The sequence below is a fragment of the Anabrus simplex genome, chromosome 6, assembly GCF_040414725.1.
Source record: "Anabrus simplex isolate iqAnaSimp1 chromosome 6, ASM4041472v1, whole genome shotgun sequence".
Lineage (NCBI taxonomy): Eukaryota > Metazoa > Arthropoda > Insecta > Orthoptera > Tettigoniidae > Anabrus > Anabrus simplex.
The window spans coordinates 153,653,206-153,675,710 of NC_090270.1; the positions used below are offsets into that span (position 1 = coordinate 153,653,206).

General features: G+C 39.2%; 1 protein-coding gene across 8 annotated transcripts in view; it reads left to right on the top strand.

Annotated features, from left to right (window-relative positions):
* Positions 1–22,505, top strand: part of LOC136876224 (INO80 complex subunit C) — a 92,055-nt gene that overhangs the window by 44,244 nt on the left and 25,306 nt on the right. For all 8 annotated transcript variants that reach the window (XR_010860556.2, XR_010860557.2, XR_010860555.2 and 5 more), the window contains 2 exons: positions 3,091–3,243; positions 10,516–10,615. Coding sequence is in view for 5 of the 8 variants with exons in the window: in XM_067149993.2 (XP_067006094.1) it covers positions 3,091–3,243; positions 10,516–10,615 (253 nt within the window). In the remaining 3 variants the exon portion in view is untranslated. The remainder of the gene's footprint in view (positions 1–3,090; positions 3,244–10,515; positions 10,616–22,505) is intronic.

The following is a 22,505-nucleotide window of genomic DNA, read 5'->3' on the forward strand; positions in this document are numbered from 1 at the left end:
CAACTCTCCATTCATCTGGTATAGCTCCTTCGGCCAAACAATAATCAAATAAGTACTTCAGATATGGTACTATATCCCAACTCATTGTCTTTAGTATATCCCCAGAAATCTGATCAATTCCAGCCGCTTTTCTAGTTTTCAACTTTTGTATCTTATTGTAAATGTCATTGTTATCATATGTAAATTTTATTACTTCTTTGGCCTTAGTCTCTTCCTCTATCTCGACATTATCCTTGTAACCAACAATCTTTAGATACTGCTGACTGAATACTTCCGCCTTTTGAAGATCCTCACATACACACTCCCCTTGTTCATTAATTATTCCTGGAATGTCCTTCTTGGAACCTGTTTCTGCCTTAAAATACCTATACATACCCTTCCATTTTTCACTAAAATTTGTATGACTGCCAATTATGCTTGCCATCATGTTATCCTTAGCTGCCTTCTTTGCTAGATTCAATTTTCTAGTAAGTTCCTTCAATTTCTCCTTACTTCCACAGCCATTTCTAACTCTATTTCTTTCCAGTCTGCACCTCCTTCTTAGTCTCTTTATTTCTCTATTATAATAAGGTGGGTCTTCACCATTCTTTACCACCCTTAAAGGTACAAACCTGTTTTCGCATTCCTCAACAATTTCTTTAAACCCATCCCAGAGTCTGTTTACATTTTTATTTACCGTTTTCCACCGATCATAGTTACTTTTTAGAAACTGCCTCATACCTGCTTTATCAGCCATATGGTACTGCCTAACAGTCCTACTTTTAAGACCTTCCTTTCTATCACATTTATTTTTAACTACCACAAAAACAGCTTCATGGTCACTAATACCATCTATTACTTCAGTTTCCCTATAGAGCTCATCTGGTTTTATCAGCACCACATCCAAAATATTTTTCCCTCTGGTTGGTTCCATCACTTTCTGAATCAGCTGTCCTTCCCATATTAACTTATTTGCCATTTGTTGGTCATGCTTCCTGTCGTTCGCATTTCCTTCCCAATTGACATCTGGCAAATTCAGATCTCCCGCTACAATCACATTTCTTTCCATGTTGCTTCCCACATAGCTGACTATCCTATCAAATAATTCCAAATCCGCATCAGTGCTACCCTTTCCCGATCTGTACACTCCAAATATATCAAGTTACCTATTATCTTTAGAAATGAGCCTCACACCTAGAATTTCATGTGTCTCATCTTTAACTTTTTCGTAGCTTACAAATTCTTCTTTCACCAGAATGAAAACTCCCCCTCCAACCTTTCCTATCCTATCTCTACGATACAAACTCCAGTGCCGTGAGAATATTTCTGCATCCATTATATCATTTCTCAGCCATGATTCAACTCCTATTACAATATCTGGTAAATATATATCTATTAAATTACTTAATTCTATTCCTTTCTTTACAATACTTCTACAGTTCAACACTAACAATTTTATGTCATCCCAACTTGATTTCCAGTTCTTTGTTCCCTTATCACTGCTCCCTAGGCCATCCCGTTTCCCTGAATGTACCTCCCTATTACCCTTCCAAACAAATTTCCTAACTTATACGTACCACTGCGGTTTAAATGAAGGCCATCCGAGCGCAGATCCCTATCTCCTACCCACCCATTAGGATCTAGAAATTTCACTCCCAGTTTCCCACATACCCACTCCATAGTCTCATTTAAATCCCCAATCACCCTCCAGTCAGTATCCCTCCTACACAGTATTCCACTAATAACAATCTCCGCTTTCTTAAACTTCACCCGTGCTGCATTTACCAGATCCCACACATCTCCAACTATGTTGGTACTTATATCAGCTTGCCTTACTTTGTTGGTACCAACGTGAAACACTACCACCTTCTCCTTCCCCTCCTCCCTCTCTTCTACTTTCCTCAACATCTGCCTCAACCTAATTCCTGGATAACATTCTACCCTGGTTCCCTTTCCTCCACACACTTTCCCCACGTGTCTAACGATGGAATCCCCCATGACCAGAGCCTCAACCCTACCCACCTCATTTGATCCCCTCCTCTCCTCGTCAGCCCTATCTTTCCTGATAGCTGCAGAAGCTACTTCCTCCTCCCTTTTCTCCTTCCCATGACCCTGTTCCACCTGTCTTTTCCTATCCTCTAGTCTACATTTCCCTTTCCTACCTTTTCCCTTCCTCCTACTTCCACGCATCTCAGCAACAGTTCCCTGTCCCTCATCTTCCCTGTGTTGTTCTCCCTGGAGTGACTCGTACCGATTTCGCACAGACACCTGTCCTGAATTCTGATCCTGAATAGAGCCCTTGGCCTGCAATCTCCTTCCCCTTAGAACATTAGACCACCTGTCTTCTACAACTCCACCTACTGTAACCTGTACATTATTTGAGGGAGTCCTATCTTCCTTCCTGTCTTCTGTGAGAATCCTAATTATCTCCCTCAAACTTTCCAACTCTTCCCTCATACCCCTCAATGCCTCACCACACCCACAATAAGTACACTCGCGCTCCTTAGCCATTCTTTACGGGGGGAAAATTTTAAATTAAAAAATAAAATAACTTATTTGCAAAAAAGAATAAATGAACGGAGGGATATATTGTCTGGGATAGTACACAACAATAAGGTAATTAATATACGACTACACTACAATACTACTTAGTCGTGCTCTATTTTTTATTTTTTTTTAATCCTACAACCCCTAACAGGATAAAAGCTGCTGTTAATTACTGAATATCGAAAGTAATACACAAGAACTACACAATTCCAAACTGCAATTAAGCCCATCCTAATTTCAACAATATTTTAGTAAGAGTTTCTACGGATACCTCTACTACATCAGTACTACACAAATATTTTACAATAATAAAATAAGCACACTAAATTCTAATAGGATATTACTCGTATACTACTGTACAGTACACTACAGTAATTTTTAAACTACTTTCAGACGTATCCTAATTACGATACCGGTACCGTACCGTATGTCACTACTAAGCACAACAGAAATGAAATTTGCAAGAACTACTGTTAGTGTGGTTGTTCATACATTGTACTTTAAAGACGGTATTGAAGTCTTCCCTGCTTATTGTCCTATTAGCAACTTCAATGTTGTTTCCAGCCCCTTGCTGAAGGAGACAGTTATAGTACACCTAGCAGTGTGTGTGGATCAACTGCACCAAGCCCTGTATCGGGAGCAACCATTACTGAAATGGCTAGCACTGAAGAGGGAAAAGAGGAGAAGAGACCTATATTTAAGGTTCCAGACTTTCAGGTATGTATCTAGGAATACATTACTAACCAAAAAAGGAAAGTTTAGAAATATTCAAATTCCCATGTCAAACATTTCATGTCAAATATTTGAACCAAGTTGTGGGTTTTTCAGTTGCACTTCTGTTTTATAGATTCATTGTTTTTCAAGGAATGTTTAGTCTGTCCTGCTGTGGAGTAGGAGATAGAATGCATCCGTGATTTACCCCACTAGTCATAAGAGATACTAAAATGTGTGACCTAGGCGACAGGGTTGGGTGGTTTAACCAAGTTTTTTAAAAATAAACCAATGTGATATTTTAATAACATGTAATGCTAATTACTACTATACATTTATTTGTGTTTCTGTATAATTAGCCCAGTGAAAATGAAATGGCGTGTGGCTTTTAGTGCCGGGAGTGTCCGAGGACATGTTAGGCTCGCCAGGTGTAGGCGTTTTGATTTGACACCCGTAGGTGACCTACGCGTCGTGATGAGGATGAAATGATTATGAAGACGACACATGCACCAGCTAAATTAACCAATGATGGTTAAAATTCCCGACCTTGCCGGGAATCGAACCCGGGACCCCTGTGACCAAAGGCCAACACACTAACCATTTAGTCATTGACATTAGCCCAGTTAAATCATTCAATAATCCTTTCATTATAACCTAATGAATTATACCCTGGGAGAAAAAAAGAACACACATACACCGGGCAAATTGGAATTCCCATTCTAAGGAAACCCCTTCCAAGTGCACATCGGTAGTACTCCTTCCAAATGTAAATTCCCTTTCCAAATGCAGGTGCAGGTTGTGAAGCAAGGAGCTAGAGCAGTTTATGAAGTCTCATGGCAAAGTGTGTACGTGTGTTACTTGTTGGGCATTGGCTTTTGAGAATTTTAAGCTTAACAGTTCAATGTGACTGATAGAAAATGTGATACTGTTTAGCATTCATTTGATAAAGTTAAAAAGGAATCAAGAAAATGTTGAAAATGTGGTTATGAAATAGAGGTCCACGTTATCAGAATGTAAAGTCATGTAGCAAAGTGTGCTTACGGCAAAGCGAAAATGATTCAGGTAAAATATTTAATGAAATTTCAACTTTAATGTTACATTTCTTGTACAGTGTGTAAACTAGATAACTGAATACCTTAAAGACCTAGATTTTAAAACAGAATACCACAGTTATGCTGTATCAAAGCCACCTGGGCCATCTTTGCCTGGGGAATTTGTAGGGAGTATGATGACTTCTGCCCTTGGACTCACTTACAGGGCATTGATAGGAATTAGGCAGTTTTGTGTTGGACTTAGGAATGTGTTAATTTTAAGAGTGGGAGATATAATAGAGGGTTCCCAGACATCCTGTTTTTAATGGGATTGTGCCTGTTTTATTGTTCCAACAAAAACTTAACAGGATGTATAATTGTCTTAATTTTCTCTGTCTGCGCTCACTGGAGATTTTAAAAAATCCAAAATCCAAAAGTGGAATCATCCTGCATTTTGTTGACAATTTACCATATCAAATAAGATAATTCTTTTATTGATCAGTGCAATCACACAGGCTTATACAGCGAGATTCACGAAAAACAGTAGCCTTGGCTGGGAGGCGGATTACATCATTGCGAGGACTCGAGTGCTCCACATACAAATGATGAGACATGGCAGTAGCTCAAACACAACCAGACATCAAACACACAGCAGCACAAACCAACCCCTCACCTCTAAAGATTCACTTAATTCACACAAACCCATGCAAACAACGAACACAAAACATCACAGACAGAAGACATACAAATTAACACAGACACATCCCTCACTTCCCCCCTCTACCCCCAACCGGAAACCGAGCCCGGGATTGAGATCCCATCAGTCTCACAACCGGGCACAGACACACAAACTAAGTACACTCAGACTGGAAGCGGATGTAAAAACCTCCTCCTAAGTAAAAAAAAAGGGACACCAACACAACAGAAACTCAAATCCGCACCCCTCCCAGACCCACACTTGTCACCCAGTGCTTTAACTGCCTTTTGCTACATTACTCTGCAGCTACATGCTCTGAACCCACCTGCTGCAACAGATGTGGCGGGTCACACCGTCACACCAGTCATGCCGCCTCATTCCCTGGCTGCCCTTTCATCAAAAAGGCAGTTAAAGACCACTATAGACGTGCACAACATCTGCACACAAACACCAAACCTCCTCCACTTTTGAGTCTTAAAATTCCATCACCTTCGAACCCCGGTCTCCTCACTCATGAGTACAACAACCAACACAGCCAAGACACCTCCATCCTCCTCAACCTACTTCTTCTTAAACTACTTTCGGCCCAAAACCAGTTCCCTCACCCCCACTATGCGCAACAGACAATTAATTATAACCTAAATCCCCACCCAACAAGCAACCCCCGCCCAGCAAACTTGTTAAGTCCTCATTTCCTAAAACTGCAGACAAAAGCACTGGAACACACGGTAACTGTCCAGTAAAGCGGCAAGAGCATGCACTTCTTCTTCACTGATACTCATAGGACGACCTGCCTGATGAATGTCCGCCACAGTTTGCTGACCATCGTCGAAGGCTTTTACCCAACGTGCCACTGTTCTGGAAGGCAACGCAGATTCCCCGCAAGCTTCTTGAAGATCTTGATGACAGTGTCGTGCTGTACGACCTCTGGCACATTCGCACATTCAATCTTGATCCAACTCCGTTGTTCCTCTTTGGAAAACATAGTCACAACGTTACGTTAGAGCGCTAGCTCACAAGTGACTGTGTTTCTTTCGCTTGTGCACATGCAGGTGATGTGGGAAAGGCGAGTCCATTTGCTCTGAGGTAAGGTAGGTATGTAACCAACGTGTGCTATCAGCGACAATATTAGATTCCGTTGCATAGCGTCTCCACAGCAGTGTTGCCACTATTTAAGTTCCAACACTCGTATAATATCAAGCCGCCACAAGTGATAAAATACTAGGTGCTTAAGCACTCCACAGTATGAAAAAACCCAGTTTTCACAATGCAATCAATAGCAAATAAACGCAATAACTTCACTGCGCGGATACAAGTGTCATCATAACTCAGTTTGACAAAAGGGTCAAAAGTGGCAACAAATGAGGTGAAATTTGTAACCTTACATGTGAGATCAAAATTAGAACCCCGTGAAGACTTCCCCGATTCCCATCTTGAGCTCATTAACAACAGTTGTATTAGGTGGTTGAAGTTCATGCAAAGATATTTTCTGCGAATCATTTTCATAAAATAATACAAATTTATGTGTAGAGAAAGCATGATGTACATAGAAATTTGTTCACTGGCAATCTTTGCATAAATCAGTTTAGCACACTTCAAGACCTGGAAAGACAGAGCTTTCACTAACAACAACAAACTCAGGCTGGTAAATGCTCTGGTGTTCCCCATCGCCACATATGCAGCTGAAACCTGGACAATTAATAAAGCCGACAGGAGGAAGATTGAAGCACTGGAAAGAAGAGTATACTGCTGAGTTCTAAGAGTAACCTGGACAGAGCACCTGACGAAAACGCTTCTATCGTAGAAGAGCTCAAGATCCAGGACAGGCTCGTGAAAATCAGTCAGGTCTATTTGAGATACTCTAGCCACATATCAAGGAGGACTGGGACTATGGAAAAGCTGATCGTAGAAGGCAAAGTGCAAGGAAAATGGGACCCAATGAATGAGTAATACAAGTAAAAGAGATTCCAGTCATATGACATAAGATTCCGTTTTAAAAATTGAGGTTATATTCTGTCATCATTTGGATATTAATGTTAGATTTAGCAAGTTTTTATTGCTTGTTGATTATTTTTTATGTTTTGGCCATTGATTATTTACTGATTATCGCAATCGTTTCATGGCATGAAATTGGGGAAGCACTAAAGACCAAGATGATAAACTCTGCATCTTAGGATATTTTATGTGCCCCAGCCTATTTAATAAAAAATGCATATTTAATAAATAATACTGTATTGAGAATTTTTTATTTTACTATTTTATTTCAAGAATGACAGAATCAGAGTATCGAGACAAAAAACATATTATTATTGGTATCTAGTACCAACAGCTGGTATTAACCCATCTCTAGTTTAAATTTTTAAAACTTAATATAAAATAAAACATAGTTTAATTTTTTAAATACATGTTTAAACCAAGAGAAACCTGTGTTTTTTCACCCCTGCTAGTCAATGCTCTGGTTTATGGCTTGGTATTTGTGAACTGATCCTGCTATGAGTGAAAGAATGCACCCATGGATAGCCTCTACCTGTCATAAAGGATGACTGTAAGGATCTTTTGGCATTTGTTTATCTCTAGAGGATTCAACTACCAGCTCCTTTTGGTCCAGCAATCAGGATTCTTGTTAATGCTACATTGGGAAGAACCTCACATGTGTGAAACATTTGCAACTATGCTTGACAGCCCAAATAGTTCCATATCCCATTGGGTGTAAGCTCAGTGTATCCAGCAGTAGTATCTGCCAGGCAAAGCGGGTCATTGCATAGTTGAATAATGCCTGAATTGAAAACCATCTGTATACTATGAGGTATATCCTAATACAGCATAATTCAACATCAGGCCCTGAGAAATATTTTCCAAGCTAAGCAGGTGTTGCCTTTATTAGATGGTGGCTACAGAGATGGCCCACAATCTAAATCAGTGACATTTGGGGAGGATACATAGGGAACAAGAGTAGCAGAACAGAATAGGTGTTTGTTCCCAGAGTTCCTGATTGCTGCCAGGATTGATAGAAATGATTTCAAACTTGTGAAGAGCATTGTGTTCTCCAAATATATAAAGTATCTTAGTTGAACCAGAGGGAATTCAGAATGTGTGGAATGGTAGCTAACTGCTCCAGACCTGCAGCATTCCCAAGTGAAGGTGTTGCTGAAGTATGATCACATTGACAATGTCCAGTCAAAGTGGAAAAGCACAAACCTCTGAATCAGATCCGTGATGTTGCATATCACTAGAACCTGGATTTGAACACTGATGAAGAGTTCAAAAAGGACTGAGCGGGTTGGCCATACATGCAGTTAGGTTCACATAGCTGCGAGCTTGCATTTGGGAAATGGTGGGTTCAAATCTTACCATTGGTAGTCCTGAAGATGGTTTCCCATGGTTTTCCCTTTGTCACAACACACAAATGCTGGGGCTGTACCTTAATTGAGGTAATGGCTGCTACCTTCCCAATCTCATCCTTGTCACCAAAAATCGTAGATGTGTTAGTGCGACATTAAACCACTAGCAATAAAAAAAAGGAACGGTTCAAGGAGGGCAACAAGGACCTTGGCAAATTCGAAGTCTGGTGCACAATGGGCAGAGTTAATAATAAGGATGTTAAAAACTGATGACTTCATAGCCCCATTGTGCTCTTCCAGTGTCCCCTCCATGTCCTCTCTCTCTCTCTCTCTCTCTCTCTCTCTCTCTCTTACACACACACTCTCATCCTATGCAAGGGTGTAGTAGCATAATGCTGTATTCCTGTTGATGGTGACTTGCTTGTTTGTTGGTGGCACATCTCGGTCAGTCTTTTGATCTGGTCCATCCATTACAATGGTGCATGTCCCTTCTATATCGCCCTGTGGGTGAGGCGGTAGAATAATATCACATTGTCCCCTGCCTGTCATAAGAGGCAGCTAAAAGGGGCGTTCAGGAGTTTTGGAGCATTGTTTTATGACCATGGGATCCTTGGCTGAGTCCTGGCATTGTTTCCTCTTATTTGTGCCAGACTCCTCACTTTCATCTGTCATATCTGGACTTCGTTGGCCAACTCTTGTTCTTTTCCATCCCCTATGATATTTGGCTTCTGAGGCTTAGAGAGTCTTATTTTCATGCCCTTCGTGGCCCTTGTCTTTCTTTGGCTGATACCTTCATTTTTTGAAGTGTCGGCCACCTTCCATTTTTTCCCTCTGATTAGTGGTAATAGAGAATGGTTACCGAGTTGTACTTCCTCTTAAATCAATCAATCAGTCACCACCACCTTTACTGTCTATAATGAATCTTTCTGTTGCCTGTGGTCTCGTGGCCATGTCCCCTGAGTTGTCTTCGGCTGATAAGGGTAGTCAGTCTTGTTCTGATGCCTAGCTGTTTCAAGAGTAATACATTAATGCTTCTAGACAAAGTAAAAAAATCCAGCCATTGTTGTCGTGTGAAGTCTTACATCCCACCTACTATGTGGTGTTAATTTTGCCAAGAGTTCAGACACATTATTTCCAGGCAACAAGTCTACGTGTGCATATTATAGAAGAGTGCATTCTTCCACCTTAGTGCACTAAATGCCTTTGGAATCCACCCTCCTTGTGACGGGAACTGTCCATTATACTTGAGAGAGGAAGGTCCTGAAAATTAAGGCCCTGCACAGCTAGCTCAACTAAAATTCTAAAGCCAGTAGGGAAGAAGGTATTTCCTAGGGCCTCTAATCGTATGGCACCTGCACCAGAGCACACACTTGCAGTATGTGGTGTGATTGTGTCTGTGCATGTTAGGATTTCTCCACTCAAGCCTTCATGATTAACCATCAAATGGTCTCCTCATTGCAGAATTTAATTCTGTAATCTCTTTTCTGAATCCTTGCCCTTAAGTGAGAAGATGGAGGTCAACATGTCCCATCCATCATCAGATGGAAAAAGAAGTAATGCTTGCAGAAGAAGGTGGACTACTGCTGAAGCTCTAACACATCTACACAAGAACCCACAATATGTCACTGTTATAGTAGAAATGTAACATTTGTGATAGGCATGTTCTTGAGCTGTGACAGCTTATTTCTCAGTTTGCTGTTAGTACAGTTGTCTTCAAGAGATGAACCTCAGACTAGCTCACTAGACAGTCTTTAGAGGTTTTGAGCTATGCTCAATAGAGTGGATAAATACCAACTGAGTATCTAGTGGCTTCTTCTTCTCCTTCTCCTCCTCCTTCCTGGGCATAACTCTCATCTAGGTAAAGGGTCTTGATTTCTCTCTGTCCTGACTATTTTCTGTTAACTTTTATTGGGCTATCAGTGGTACAAAAATTAAGGTATTATATGATGATGTGATTATATGATAAGGCAGAAGAATTAATACTATCTGAATCAAATTCTTTATTATTTCTCTAAGCTTGGGAAAACCATGGATATGTAGGTTGTGGTAACTGATTGGAAGTAACACAGCCTTTCTTTTTCATTTCAACTAATGCACTTCCTAACAGTTGATCAGAAACTACATCAATTTAATTTGTTTAATGTTAAAAGACAGATTCATTTGAATTATTACATATGCTTTTTTTTTTTTTTTTTTTTTTTTTTTTAAGCACACCAGTAAAAGCAGCAATAAGAAGAGAGCGTGGAAGTCCCTAAAGCAGATTGTGGCTCAAGAGCGGACCTTACCGTGGAAGGATGATTCAGTCCATTGTAAGTGTTACAAAGAATCTTAATTAAGCAATTATACTTTAACACTATTTAATGCACATAATTTTACAAATACTTGCACTGCAATACATAACACCACAGTCTTCAAACAAAATCACCTCAACCTGGCTGTGTCTGAGCACTTCCCTCTCCTTTTATTTTTTAGTCCGACGAGAATTCTTGGAGTTTACATTACGTTCTCCCCCTTTGAGTGGTTGCCTACAACTACTCAACAGACCTGAAAGACAATTATAAATACCTGAAATGTAATTATAAATTTATAAGGGTCTTCCTGAAAAATTAAATCATACAAAATAAAACAAAAATGTCCAATCAATACAGTAAGGTATATCTTTCTGGTAATGTCACCTTACACCAACTCCTTGAGAGACAGATTCAGCCTTTCTGACTGCTATATTGGCTGATCAGTTTCTTGGTTCTTGGTTCTTTGTCAGCTTGCTAGATTTTGAGGGATACAAACATTGAATAGGACGCAACAATCCACCCTGGGAAGTTCTGACATGTATCGTTCTAGTAACGCAATCTTGGTTGGACATTAGTTCTGTCACTCTTGCAAATGGCCAGTCAGATTTCTTGGAATTATCACTGCTTAGAAGCATAATGTCTCCCAACACTATGTTACGATTTCTAGAATTTGTATTGCTATGATGAATAAGTTGCCCTTGGTACTCTTTCTGAAATCGCTGATGCAAATCATCTTTTATCTTCTACCAGTACAGTTGTTGGTCTCTGAGACTAGTTCTGTTGATGGCATCAAGGTCTGGAAATTCAAACTCCTAATTTCTTGGAGGAATACATACATTAGAGGCCATGCATTAATTACAGCTTCACAATAACAGAGGACCATAGACATAGGAGAGTCAAGTTCTACCAAGAAGTTCTAAGAAGTTCTTTAAGAAGATGCATCGTCCTCTCCCAACATGCTGCAGTTGGAGGGTTAAAGATTCTTTGTATTTGTTGAAGTGTTCCATATTTTGCGATTTTCTGCCACTCTACCCTGTGTAATGCATTGTCTATCCTCAAAAAATTAGTGCCATTATCTGAATACACAGGCAATGAAATGTGAAGGAATTCCAGCTTTTTCCTTCATTGCCTTCCAATATTCCAATATTTCTCTCTAAAGAGGTTTATAAGAATCTGGACACCAGCATGGCATTGACACATGGACATCAAAGATTAAAGGACTAATGGTTGGATGTTTGGCTGGGAGCAGCTTTGGACACTGAAAAATGAAATCATCATCTCTTTTTTTTGTTTTCAACCTTAGCAGTCCATATTCATTGGTATATGGGTTCAACGGAGTAACTGTCTTGTCCCTTTCACCACCAAATGATACTTGTTGAATGAATTTTGCAATGAGCCTCTGATCATCTTCCTATTTCTTCAAAAGTTCACAAAATGACAGTTTCTCACAAATCTGAATATCCAGGCTAACAGCTACACTATCTTCAAACAAATACTAGGAAAAATGTCTGAAGTACCATTTAGTCCCAAAATACCCACAGCAGAGTTAATGAATAGTCCTACATATTATAGAGTCAGATCGAGAGGTCTTGCACAACTCACTCACAAACAACCTTCCTCATTCTGCAGGCATTCTGTCACCATACAATCCTTTGGACCACCTTTCTTTCTCTCCTGGTTGACCTTTGTAGGATTGTATTTCATCTCCTCACTCAGTCACTCCATGGTCGGGCTTCTAATCCATGCAGAACCTTCCCGCTATTTTGATTTCAACAGCTGGTTGGCAGTGCAAACTCTTAAAGGAACATCAGCAGGAAACTCTCCAGGTACGTGTCACTGATTCTCACTGCAGCTTAATTTTGTGATTTCAGCTACTCTATTCCAGACAAACATGCTCCAGTTTCCTTCTCTTTGTATCCAAGCCAAAACTGTGGTAGAATCATTCCAGTAACAAACAGATACTGAATCCCACTTAAACACCTCCAATACTGAAGCTGTCAAACAAGCTCCCACCACAGCAGCTATGAGCTGTAGACGTGGAATGATAATCTTCTTCAAAGGTGCAACTATAGATTTTGCAACCATAATTGTATTGCCACTCTGCTGTCAGTTTCTACACTCAAGAAAATGGCTGTGGCATAAGCATGTTTACTAGCATCAGTGAAGGTACAGACACAATGTTGTTCATTGTTGGTAGTGTTAAAATCTATCCACCTGGGAATCTTCACATTTCGGAGTGCAGGCAGTTCTTCATAGCATCTCAAAAATTTCTTTCTTCCATTATCTTCTGAATCTCAGTCATTCCATAGAGGAAGAGTTTAGGACACAACAATATTTTCCATTTTGTTATATATAATAAGGCAGTTTGCTGTAGAAACTCGATAATCATGCTTTGAACATCTGTTCAATGATTCCACAACAATCCTAACACACTGGACTGTTCACTCAAGTTTTCATCTGATGTAACTCCAGTAAGCTCTCATGCTGTGAGGTTGAAACCTCCTGCAGCCATCAGCCAATGGGAATATTCAGTGAAAACTTGTAGTTCCTACTTAGTATATGCACTACTGGCGACATTGTCTACATAAAAACTTGTTTAATGCTGCTTAATCACTCTGGAGTGGGCGACTCCAAGCCAAAGTGATTCTTAACCCTTAGCCCTCCATTTCTTTCTGAACACGCTTGTCTCTCCAGCTCCAGTGAAAAATCTGTCTACAGACAAGTAAGTGACTGCACAAACATGTGGGCAGCATATTTATAAAAATCAAATAAAACAAATACAAAATAAATATAATGCAAGTATATAATACAGGTGTAATATTCAGCATTTTTAACCCTGAAATTATCTCAGTCACATTTTCATCGTTAATAGAGAACATGCGTAATTTTCAAAAATATTTTATTTGAAAAGTACACCAATGAAATATTTCGGAAACATATGACATTGTGATACGTTGCTTTGTTTTCTGTCTGTAAAAAAAATATTTAAAAGTCTCCTTCCGCAAGGTGAGTAAAACATCCCGTGACGTAGGCGGCGGGCTGTGACGTCACCGTTCAGTACCGCATGAACCTCTACCAGCCATTGTGCATCAGCTGTTACTAAAAGCCGAATGTTTATTATTCGTGTTAGCAAATAACTTCAAAAGGACAGAAGAAGGCTTCAAAAAAGGGCAGTCAGACAATCTGCCATGTATGGATGCCATCATGGTTGCATCATTCATGAAAAATAGAGACTGTTTTGTGGCTGCAGAAATTCTCGGATCAAAAGCAAAATGGTAAGTGCAATACGTGCAATGTATTGTAACTCATAGTATTAGAATAACAAGAAATATGAATAGATATCACTTAAATAACCTTAACACTTTATTTCTAGATTGGTTCCCAAATTTTCGGGCTTTAACCATTACTAAAGTAACAAGTCATACTTCAGCACTAACATAAAATATGGCTAGCATTATAGTGCTATAGTTCCATAACCTATTATTCCTGAAATATATTGATTAAATATCTTTAGTTCATTTTTCTAGTTTTTCACAAGCTGAACATGCCAAGCACATTATGGTGACATTTTTAACAGGGGCGTAATGTTGTGGCCTACAGGGCCTGCAGTGCAAGCCGGTCTGAGCGTTTAAGGGGTCCCCTCAGACTCCTTGCAATTTAAATAAAATATATATCTGGCCTAATTCCACTCTGTATAGAAATGGTGAGGGCAATTTTGTAGATTAAGTAGAAATAGTTCATTTTACAATTTGTACTTAAGAGGAATTGTCATTTGGTTGCTTCTAGCAGCAGTTATGTGTTGAGTGTAACACAGCACAGCTGTAAACAGTGCTTGCCTTTGCCATCTGTTGCAACGCTGCGACACACTCCTCACAAAAGGCTTGCACCGTGTTATTTAAAAATAATTGTGGCAATGAAAATTGATTCCAAAATATCATATTTTATTTAGAAAATGATACTTTCTTGATGTGTAGTGCACCGAAACCTTATTATGCACAAATTTTGCTGAACATTTAACTTTTCTCGCACATTCATTCGACATATGTGTATAATGTCAATAATAAATTGGTGTAGTAACAATCATTCAACTCAGTTTCAAACTAACTGTCTTTGAGCGAAGGTAATAACAGGCTTATCAGTTGATAAGTTTGATACTTTTCAAATTTTATTTGAACATTTTTTAAATTTAAATCTATCTGTGTATTTTTCTGTGTTGTAATCGAATACATTATTAAGTGAGACTTCGGTATCGGTTACGAAGTGTAGTTCTGTAGTTACTGAAAAATGAAACCAATTTTATGTACAAACAGCTAAGTGGTGTTCAGTTGTCATTTCAGCAGCTTAGCCGATCACTACAAAGGCAGTCAAATAAAACCTTTTAAACATTATTTTTAATAATCTGACAGTATTTAAAAATCTATGTTTATATAGTTTGACAATATATTGAATTAGTTCTACCTGATATTAGTTATTCATAGGTTTTACATTTTATTTGAAGGGGGTGAATTTTTATTTTGGCAGGTGGGCCCTATCACATTTGTTACACCTCTGCATTTGAATCACTCAATATATAAATATCTTTGGGTGCTGTGATTTTTACCCTTTGGTTTATTAATTTGGCATGTATAATCTAAAACATAGGCTAAGTTTGGACAATATTATAAACATCAATATCACTATTATTTGTAGTAATGTATTTTCACTGCAGCATATGCAATTACGTTATTTATTTCATTAATATTATTTCAATGATTATTAATGAGCATAATTAATTTTTAAGACTGAGACCACCTTAACCGTCAAGCATTGGCTTTGTAGAGATGAGAATTTGTTTTCTGTAAGTTCTGTGGCCTCGCTTAGTTTTCTTATCTTTAAATCGTAGGAAATTGAGTCAAATCATCATTGTCTTGGTCTCCCTCTACTCCTCTTATCCTCCATATAAATAAATAACTGCCACATGCCAAGATAAATAAATTGGTATAATTAGAGCAATCAGTTTGGTTCATAAACACTTTGGTTTCTTAATTTGACATGACTCACCCAAAACTTGGGTTAGGTTTAGAGAATACTTTAATAATCAGCAGTAACTTATGCACTGTATTACTTTCATATACCGAAATTTAATTGAAGCATCATAGATTCTAATTTAAAGTTTTACCACTAGAATAGCAGACATGGAAAAGTGATTAAAAGTTCAAACAAATTCAACTTATCAAATGTGATCTTCACAGTAATAAATTGTAGACTTTTCCAATATATCACTGGTATTTCTCCTTTTTTTTCCCGGTGATATTAGTACACAAAAACTATACACCATTTATAACTTTTCTGCCTCACTGTCTGCATTCATTTTAACTCCAGAAAATAACACTAGTTAAATTTCTATACATTGAGTAATAATCTATCTTTACCCGACACTAACATAAAGGAGAATTACGTGAACTGTATCCTGTTTCTCAGAGCAGACTATGTGACTTGTGTCTAGGGAATGATGAGGTGCAGCCATAATCAGCTATGCTCGGGACTGCTCGAGGAATCTGGGCGTTTAGTCCTTCCTACCAAGCGATTTCTGCCCAATTACAGGGAATGCATCTCAGTATTGCTATGTTTTATTTTGTGAAAGATAACTTTCCAAGTCTTTACGCCAAGTGCCGCATAATTTCACGGGAATGAGTCTTTTTTTTTTTTTTTTTTTTTTTTTTTTTTAAATCGTGGTTGGTTTGGTTTAATTTCATGGGTAATGGAATTTATTTTAAATCATGGTGCTGTGAAGGACAGGCAGTATTAATAGACTTCTACAGCGGTTTGGCCAACAGCCGTAGCCGTGTTGAAACACCGGATCCCTTGAGATCTCCGAAGTTAAGCAACATTGGGCGTGGTCAGGAGTTGGATGGGTTGCCACGCGCTGTTGGTGGGGAGTAAGGGAATGGAGGAGCGGAAAGGAACTGGCCACCCTACCGTACGTAAACTCCGGCTCAGGAACACCTCTGCGGAGGTTCGGACCTGCCTTCAGGCAGAACAACCCTTACCTTACCTACAGTGGTTTGAGTGTCCAGGTCATGAAATAGTGATTTAGTTATGTGCATAAAGTGCTTTATTGCGCATTGAAGTGAATTTCTTTTGCTTGCACGATGGTTGTGGTACACTAGAGTCCCGTTAATCCGAAAGTCCGCTTAATCCGAACTGAAATATTAAATTTAAAAAAAATTCTCCTTATTGAAAAAAGAACATATTATAGAATGAAGATTTACTTGCATTTTATTAGTCATATTTTACTAGAAGAACTTAATGTAAACATAATTACACATCATAAACAATCAATCACTCGTCGTTTATCTTTACAAAGTCAGTTAGTTTCTTTTGCCGCAGTGATTGGAACCTACTCGAAGATGAAGTGTTAAACCAGCGTCTCATAAACATCACATCAGTGGGCGTATCAGCGGAGTGTTGCTCGACGTAGCGTATGGCAAGTTCTAAGGCTGCCGCGGCATCTGAATGTGAAATTAGTTGTTCATTGTGATCTTCTTTATCGTCACTCTGTTCCTCATCAACTCCAGATTCTTTCTCCACCATAGCTACAATTTCCTGCTCTGTTTGTAATTGATGACAGTCAGCTTCCATCCACTCGCTACTGTCATTTTCATTGTTGTTTTCTCCGCTACGGGTTCTTAACTACCCTACTGTAATTGTATACAGTATTTTATTAATGTAACTGCTAAAGAATGGACATTTCAAATTACAGTATGTACTGTACAGTATTGTAGAAACTATTTTCCTCAGACGGTTGAGGCGCTGGCTTTCTGACCCCAACTTGGCAGGTTCGATCCTGCCTCAATCCTGTGGTATTTGAAGGTACTCAAATATGTCAGCCTCGTGTAAGTAGATTTACCGGCACGTAAAAGATCTCCTGCAGGAGAAAATCCCGGCATCTAGGCGCCTCCGGAAACCGTAAAAGTAGTTAGCGGGACATAAATACAATAACATTATTATTAGAAAATATGTTCCGGTTAATCCAAAAATTTCGTAATCCGAGCAGCCTCCGGTCCCAATTAGTTTGGATTAACGAGACTCTACTGTTTTTGCTATTTGCTTTACGTTGCACTGACACAGATAGGTCTTATGGCGATGGTGGGATAGGAAAGACCTAGGAATGGAAAGGGAGTGGCCATGGCCTTAATTAAGATACAGCCCCAGCATTTGCCTGGTGTGAAAATGGGAAACCACGGAAAACCATCTTCAGGGCTGCCAACAGTGGGGTTCAAACCCATTATCTCTTGGATGCAAGCTCAAAGCTGCACGACCCTAACCGCACGGCCAACTCGCCTGGTTGTAATGAGTGTAATAAATTCTTCAACTGCAGGAAAAATTTAAATCATCACATAAGAATAAAGCACATTAACAAAAATGCTAAATTTTCGTGTGATTTGTGTAGTTTTAACTCTCTCACAAGATACAGTTTAGAATGGCATAAAAATTCACAGCATAAGCCTACGAAGTGTGAACATTCTCAAGTGAAATGTCTGCTTTGTGTACAATATCCTACAAAATCTGATATAGTGGCACATTTTATATATTTTCATGAGATTCGTATCGTGAACGAAAGTTCAACATTTGCGAATGAAGAGGATTTCCTTTACTGGAAAAGTGATAAAGAAAATAAGCAAGTGTGTGAATTCCTTTTCAAGTACGAATGTAAAGATGGTTCATCTAAAATGAAATGCAGGTGTCACAGGGATGGGACCTTTAAGTCAAGGGGTAAGCATGAGCGTCACCAGAAAGTACTTGGAAGCAACAAGATAAGTGGTCATTGTTCATTGAAAACTGATGTTACTTTTCAGTCTGGAGAAGTGTATGTTTCATTTTGTGTAACACTCGTAGGCCACTAAGAAGAGTTAGGTCACATGGGATTATCGTTCTCGGAAAGAAATGACTCAGCGAGGAAGATTGCAATGAAGATTCCTTTCGATAGAATCCTTTATGAGGTTAGAGATTCTATTGATGAAACTGATATTGAGCGCATTCATCTTCTGACCAGAAAGGATCTATTTAACGTGGAGCAAGATTACACTTAAAAATCTGAAGCTGTGCGGCATGAGAATGATTGTACGAGTGTCGAATCATGGATTCATGAAATGGAAGAACGTGGAGGCATAGTATGCTTTTACAAGGGTCAAAACATGTCTTCTATGACGCACCATCAATTAAAACCAGAGGACTTCTTTCTAATTATAATGAAAAAGGTGCAGCAAGAAATGTTACGACGATACGGCGACAAGTTCATTTGTATTGACAGCACACAAGGTTTAAATAAGTACGGATTTGAACTAACTACCCTCCTAGTCATAGATGACAAGTGCCAAGGATTTCCGTGTGTGTTCATGCTATCGAATAGGACGGATGCATTTGTGATGGAAGCGTAATACAGATTTATTAAAGAGGCTCTGGAGATGACACTACAGCCAAAAGTGTTCATGTCAGACATGGCAGAAACATTTTACAGTGCCAGGCCATGCGTAATGATGCCTGCAAAATTCCACCTGTTCTGTTCGTGGTATGTTGACTGTGCATGGAGGAAAAAAACTTTCTAAAATTAAAGGCTGAGAAAGACAGGTGGAGGTGTACTGTACAAGGAGGGTGAGAATGTTGTTGGAGGAAAGAGACGAGGTTGCTTTTTCGAGAATGCTCTATCAAGAAATTAATTAATTAAAAATTGACCCTGACACAAGAGACTTTGGTATTTATTTCGAGGCCAATTATTAACACTCTGCAACTAGCTGGGTCTATTGTAAATGTCTCGGTGCTGGGCTCAACACTAACATGTATCTAGAGCGCATGCATGGAGTGATAAATCACATATACATGGAGGGTAAGAAACCTAAGAGACATCGCAATCCATAGCCTCGTGCGATTTGTGAAAGATAAACTTTATGACCGCCTTATTTACATTAACAATGGCAAACTTACAAATAAACTCTCACAAATAACTAAGGCATGCCAATTCATTATTATTACAAACATGACAAAGTTATTTGCAAAAGACCAATTCCATATTTTTATCCGTATTGAACTTCCTACTAGTATTTACAATTCTTGTTTTTATTATCTAAAAGTTATTTGCGGCAAGAATGTATGGACTGTTCCGTCTGCGAAGAAAAGTGAACTGTATGAGGTCAGAAGAACGGGTGAAATGAATTGCGACTGAGACCTGAAGTGTACAGAGTGCAATACCTGCATTCATTCGTATGTTTGTACATGCCATGACACTTCCATTAAATTTAATGTGTGCAAACATATACACCTAGTGGTTAAATATAATGGTGGTGTTAACGAACAAAATTTAGAATTGGGCACCAATTTAGTCATTCAAGAAGCACCTTCAAACGAAGAAAAATACATTATTCTGAAGGAATTGCATAATCCCCTGAAAAGAAGGCTAAGTGTGGACATAGATGAACGCAAGGCCAAGCTTCAACAAAAATTTGGAAGTATTCTCGCAATAATAGGATCACCAGAACATGTAGATTTAATTGAGAAATACCTCCAACCAATAATCCCAACTATACAAGCCCATAGCACAAAAGCAATGATCAGCTCAGCACCTTCAACTCCAAAGGAGGTAAAGTTCGAAACACAGCGAAGATTATTTTCCATGAAAAAGCCCAATAAGAAAACTGCTTCATCTTTGTCAAGGCCTACAGTACTGAGAGTGAACACAACAGGTAACTGTTGCAGATTTGTTACTCCGGTAAGCAAAATGTGTTATAGGCCCTACTTCAGTACAATAAACTGTTTTATAGGAGCAATCCTAAAGACAACAGTTTCGTAACAACTACTGTATGGGTGAATTGTGTAAATATTTTGTAAACTGTAAATATTTTGTGAGTTGTGACTTTGAAACTGATGAGCTAACGATGTTAAACAGCATGCAAGTATTGTTCAGCTGAAGGGGTCCAGAATTATGTTTAGATAAGTTTCTTGCTATTACATTCTTTCTATTTGGTCTACTCTATATTATGTGCATATATAATATGATTTCTTAACTAAACCCATGGCACTACAACCCTTGAAGGGCCTTGGCCTACCAAGCGACCGCAGCTCACCCCGAAGACCGGCAGATTACGAGGTGTCGTGTGGTCAACACGACAAATTCTCTCAGCCATTATTCTTGGCTTTCTAGACCAGGGCCGCTATCTCACCGTCAGATAACTCCTCAATTCTAATCACGTAGGCTGAGTGGACCTCGAACCGGCCCCCACGTTCAGGTAAAAATCCCTGACCTGGCCGGGAATCGAACCCGGGACCTCCGGGCAACAGGCAGGCATGCTTCCCCTACACTACGGGGCCGGCTGAATTGAGCCAACGGCGCGTGGTGTTCCCAAGCGGTCACCCATCGAAGTACTGACCACATCCAATATGGTTTCCTATTTAAGTTAATAACAGTGCTTTTCAAATTTTACAATAGAATGTGCTCGAGTGTATATAATGACGAGACCAACATAGGAATAACTGAAATATAATTATATTAATTACACAATCAAAAGAGAATCTGCCAGGCGAGTTGGCCATGTGGTTAGGAGCACGCAGCTGTGAGCTCGCATCCGGGAGATAGTGGGTTCGGACCCCACTGTCGGCAGCCCTGAAGATGGTTTTCGGTGGTTTACCATTTTCACACCAGGCAAATGCCGGGGCTGTACCTTCATTAAGGCCACAGCCGCTTCCTTCCCATTCCTAGGCCTTTCCTGTCCCATCGTCACCATAAGACCTATCTGTGTCAGTGCGACGTAAAGCAACTAGCAAACAAAAAAACAAAAAAAGATGAGAACCTGTGGCTATTAAACTGATTACCTAATTTTAAAAAGTAACAACTGTTTGCACTCGTGCTACTGGCTATTGAATAAGTACTGCTAGCTTCATGATAAGCTGCATCAGCTGCATCTCGCGGAAATGCTTGGTGGAAAGGACTAAATGCCAAGATTCCTCGAGCAGTCCCGAGTATAGCCGTTTATGGCTGGACGTCGTCATTCCCTAGACACAAGTCACTATGTGTTATTTCGTCTGCTAATACAGTCAACCTGAACGATGACATCAGACCAATGAGATCGCGTACATGTATCACATGACATTTTCATACTTTAATTTGGATTTTTATCATGTTTGGAGTTATTATTTCTCTATTCTGACCATATTTTCGAATTCTGGATGAAATTTTGAATCAGATTAACACATTTTAAATTAAAACCCCGGACCATGCATGTTTCCTATTGTGTTTTTTGTGGAACTTCTCAAAACACTCGCTCGGATGTAATCCAGGCTTTCTTGTACATGCATTACAAAAAAACGCTATCTCACATCACCGTCCCTTCTCTACTCGGTCACTGAAAACTGCAGTCTTTACTTCTCCTCTGTAGATGACAATAAATGAAGTGTGAATGACCATTTAGACCATTTACGGGTGTAATCTTCTGAATATTTACAAAGGCATACCGGTTAGTTTCGCGCACTTTCCATCAGTGACCCGTCAGTCATGAATAATTTAAAAGAATCAAACTCTTAGATTTAGTCGTGTGGTGTGGTTTATAACTAGACGAATCTGTGAATGGGATTCATTTGAAGTCGAAGTCTGAGTCAGCTGTCAGTAGAGGTACTAGCACCGTCATTTCGTATAATTTTCTCGTTATCGGGGTCTTCATCGCTGAATTCACTAATACAATCTAATTCTGTAATAACTTCATCACCACTTAATTAAAAATTGCTTCCAGTATCGCTCAAATCAACATCAGTTTGTCTAAAAGTGTCAGGCTCCATGGCCAAATGGTTAGTGTGCCGGCTTTTGGTCACTAGAGTTTTGGATTCGATTCCCGGCAGGGTCAGGAATTTTAACCATACATACCTACATTATCATTATAGA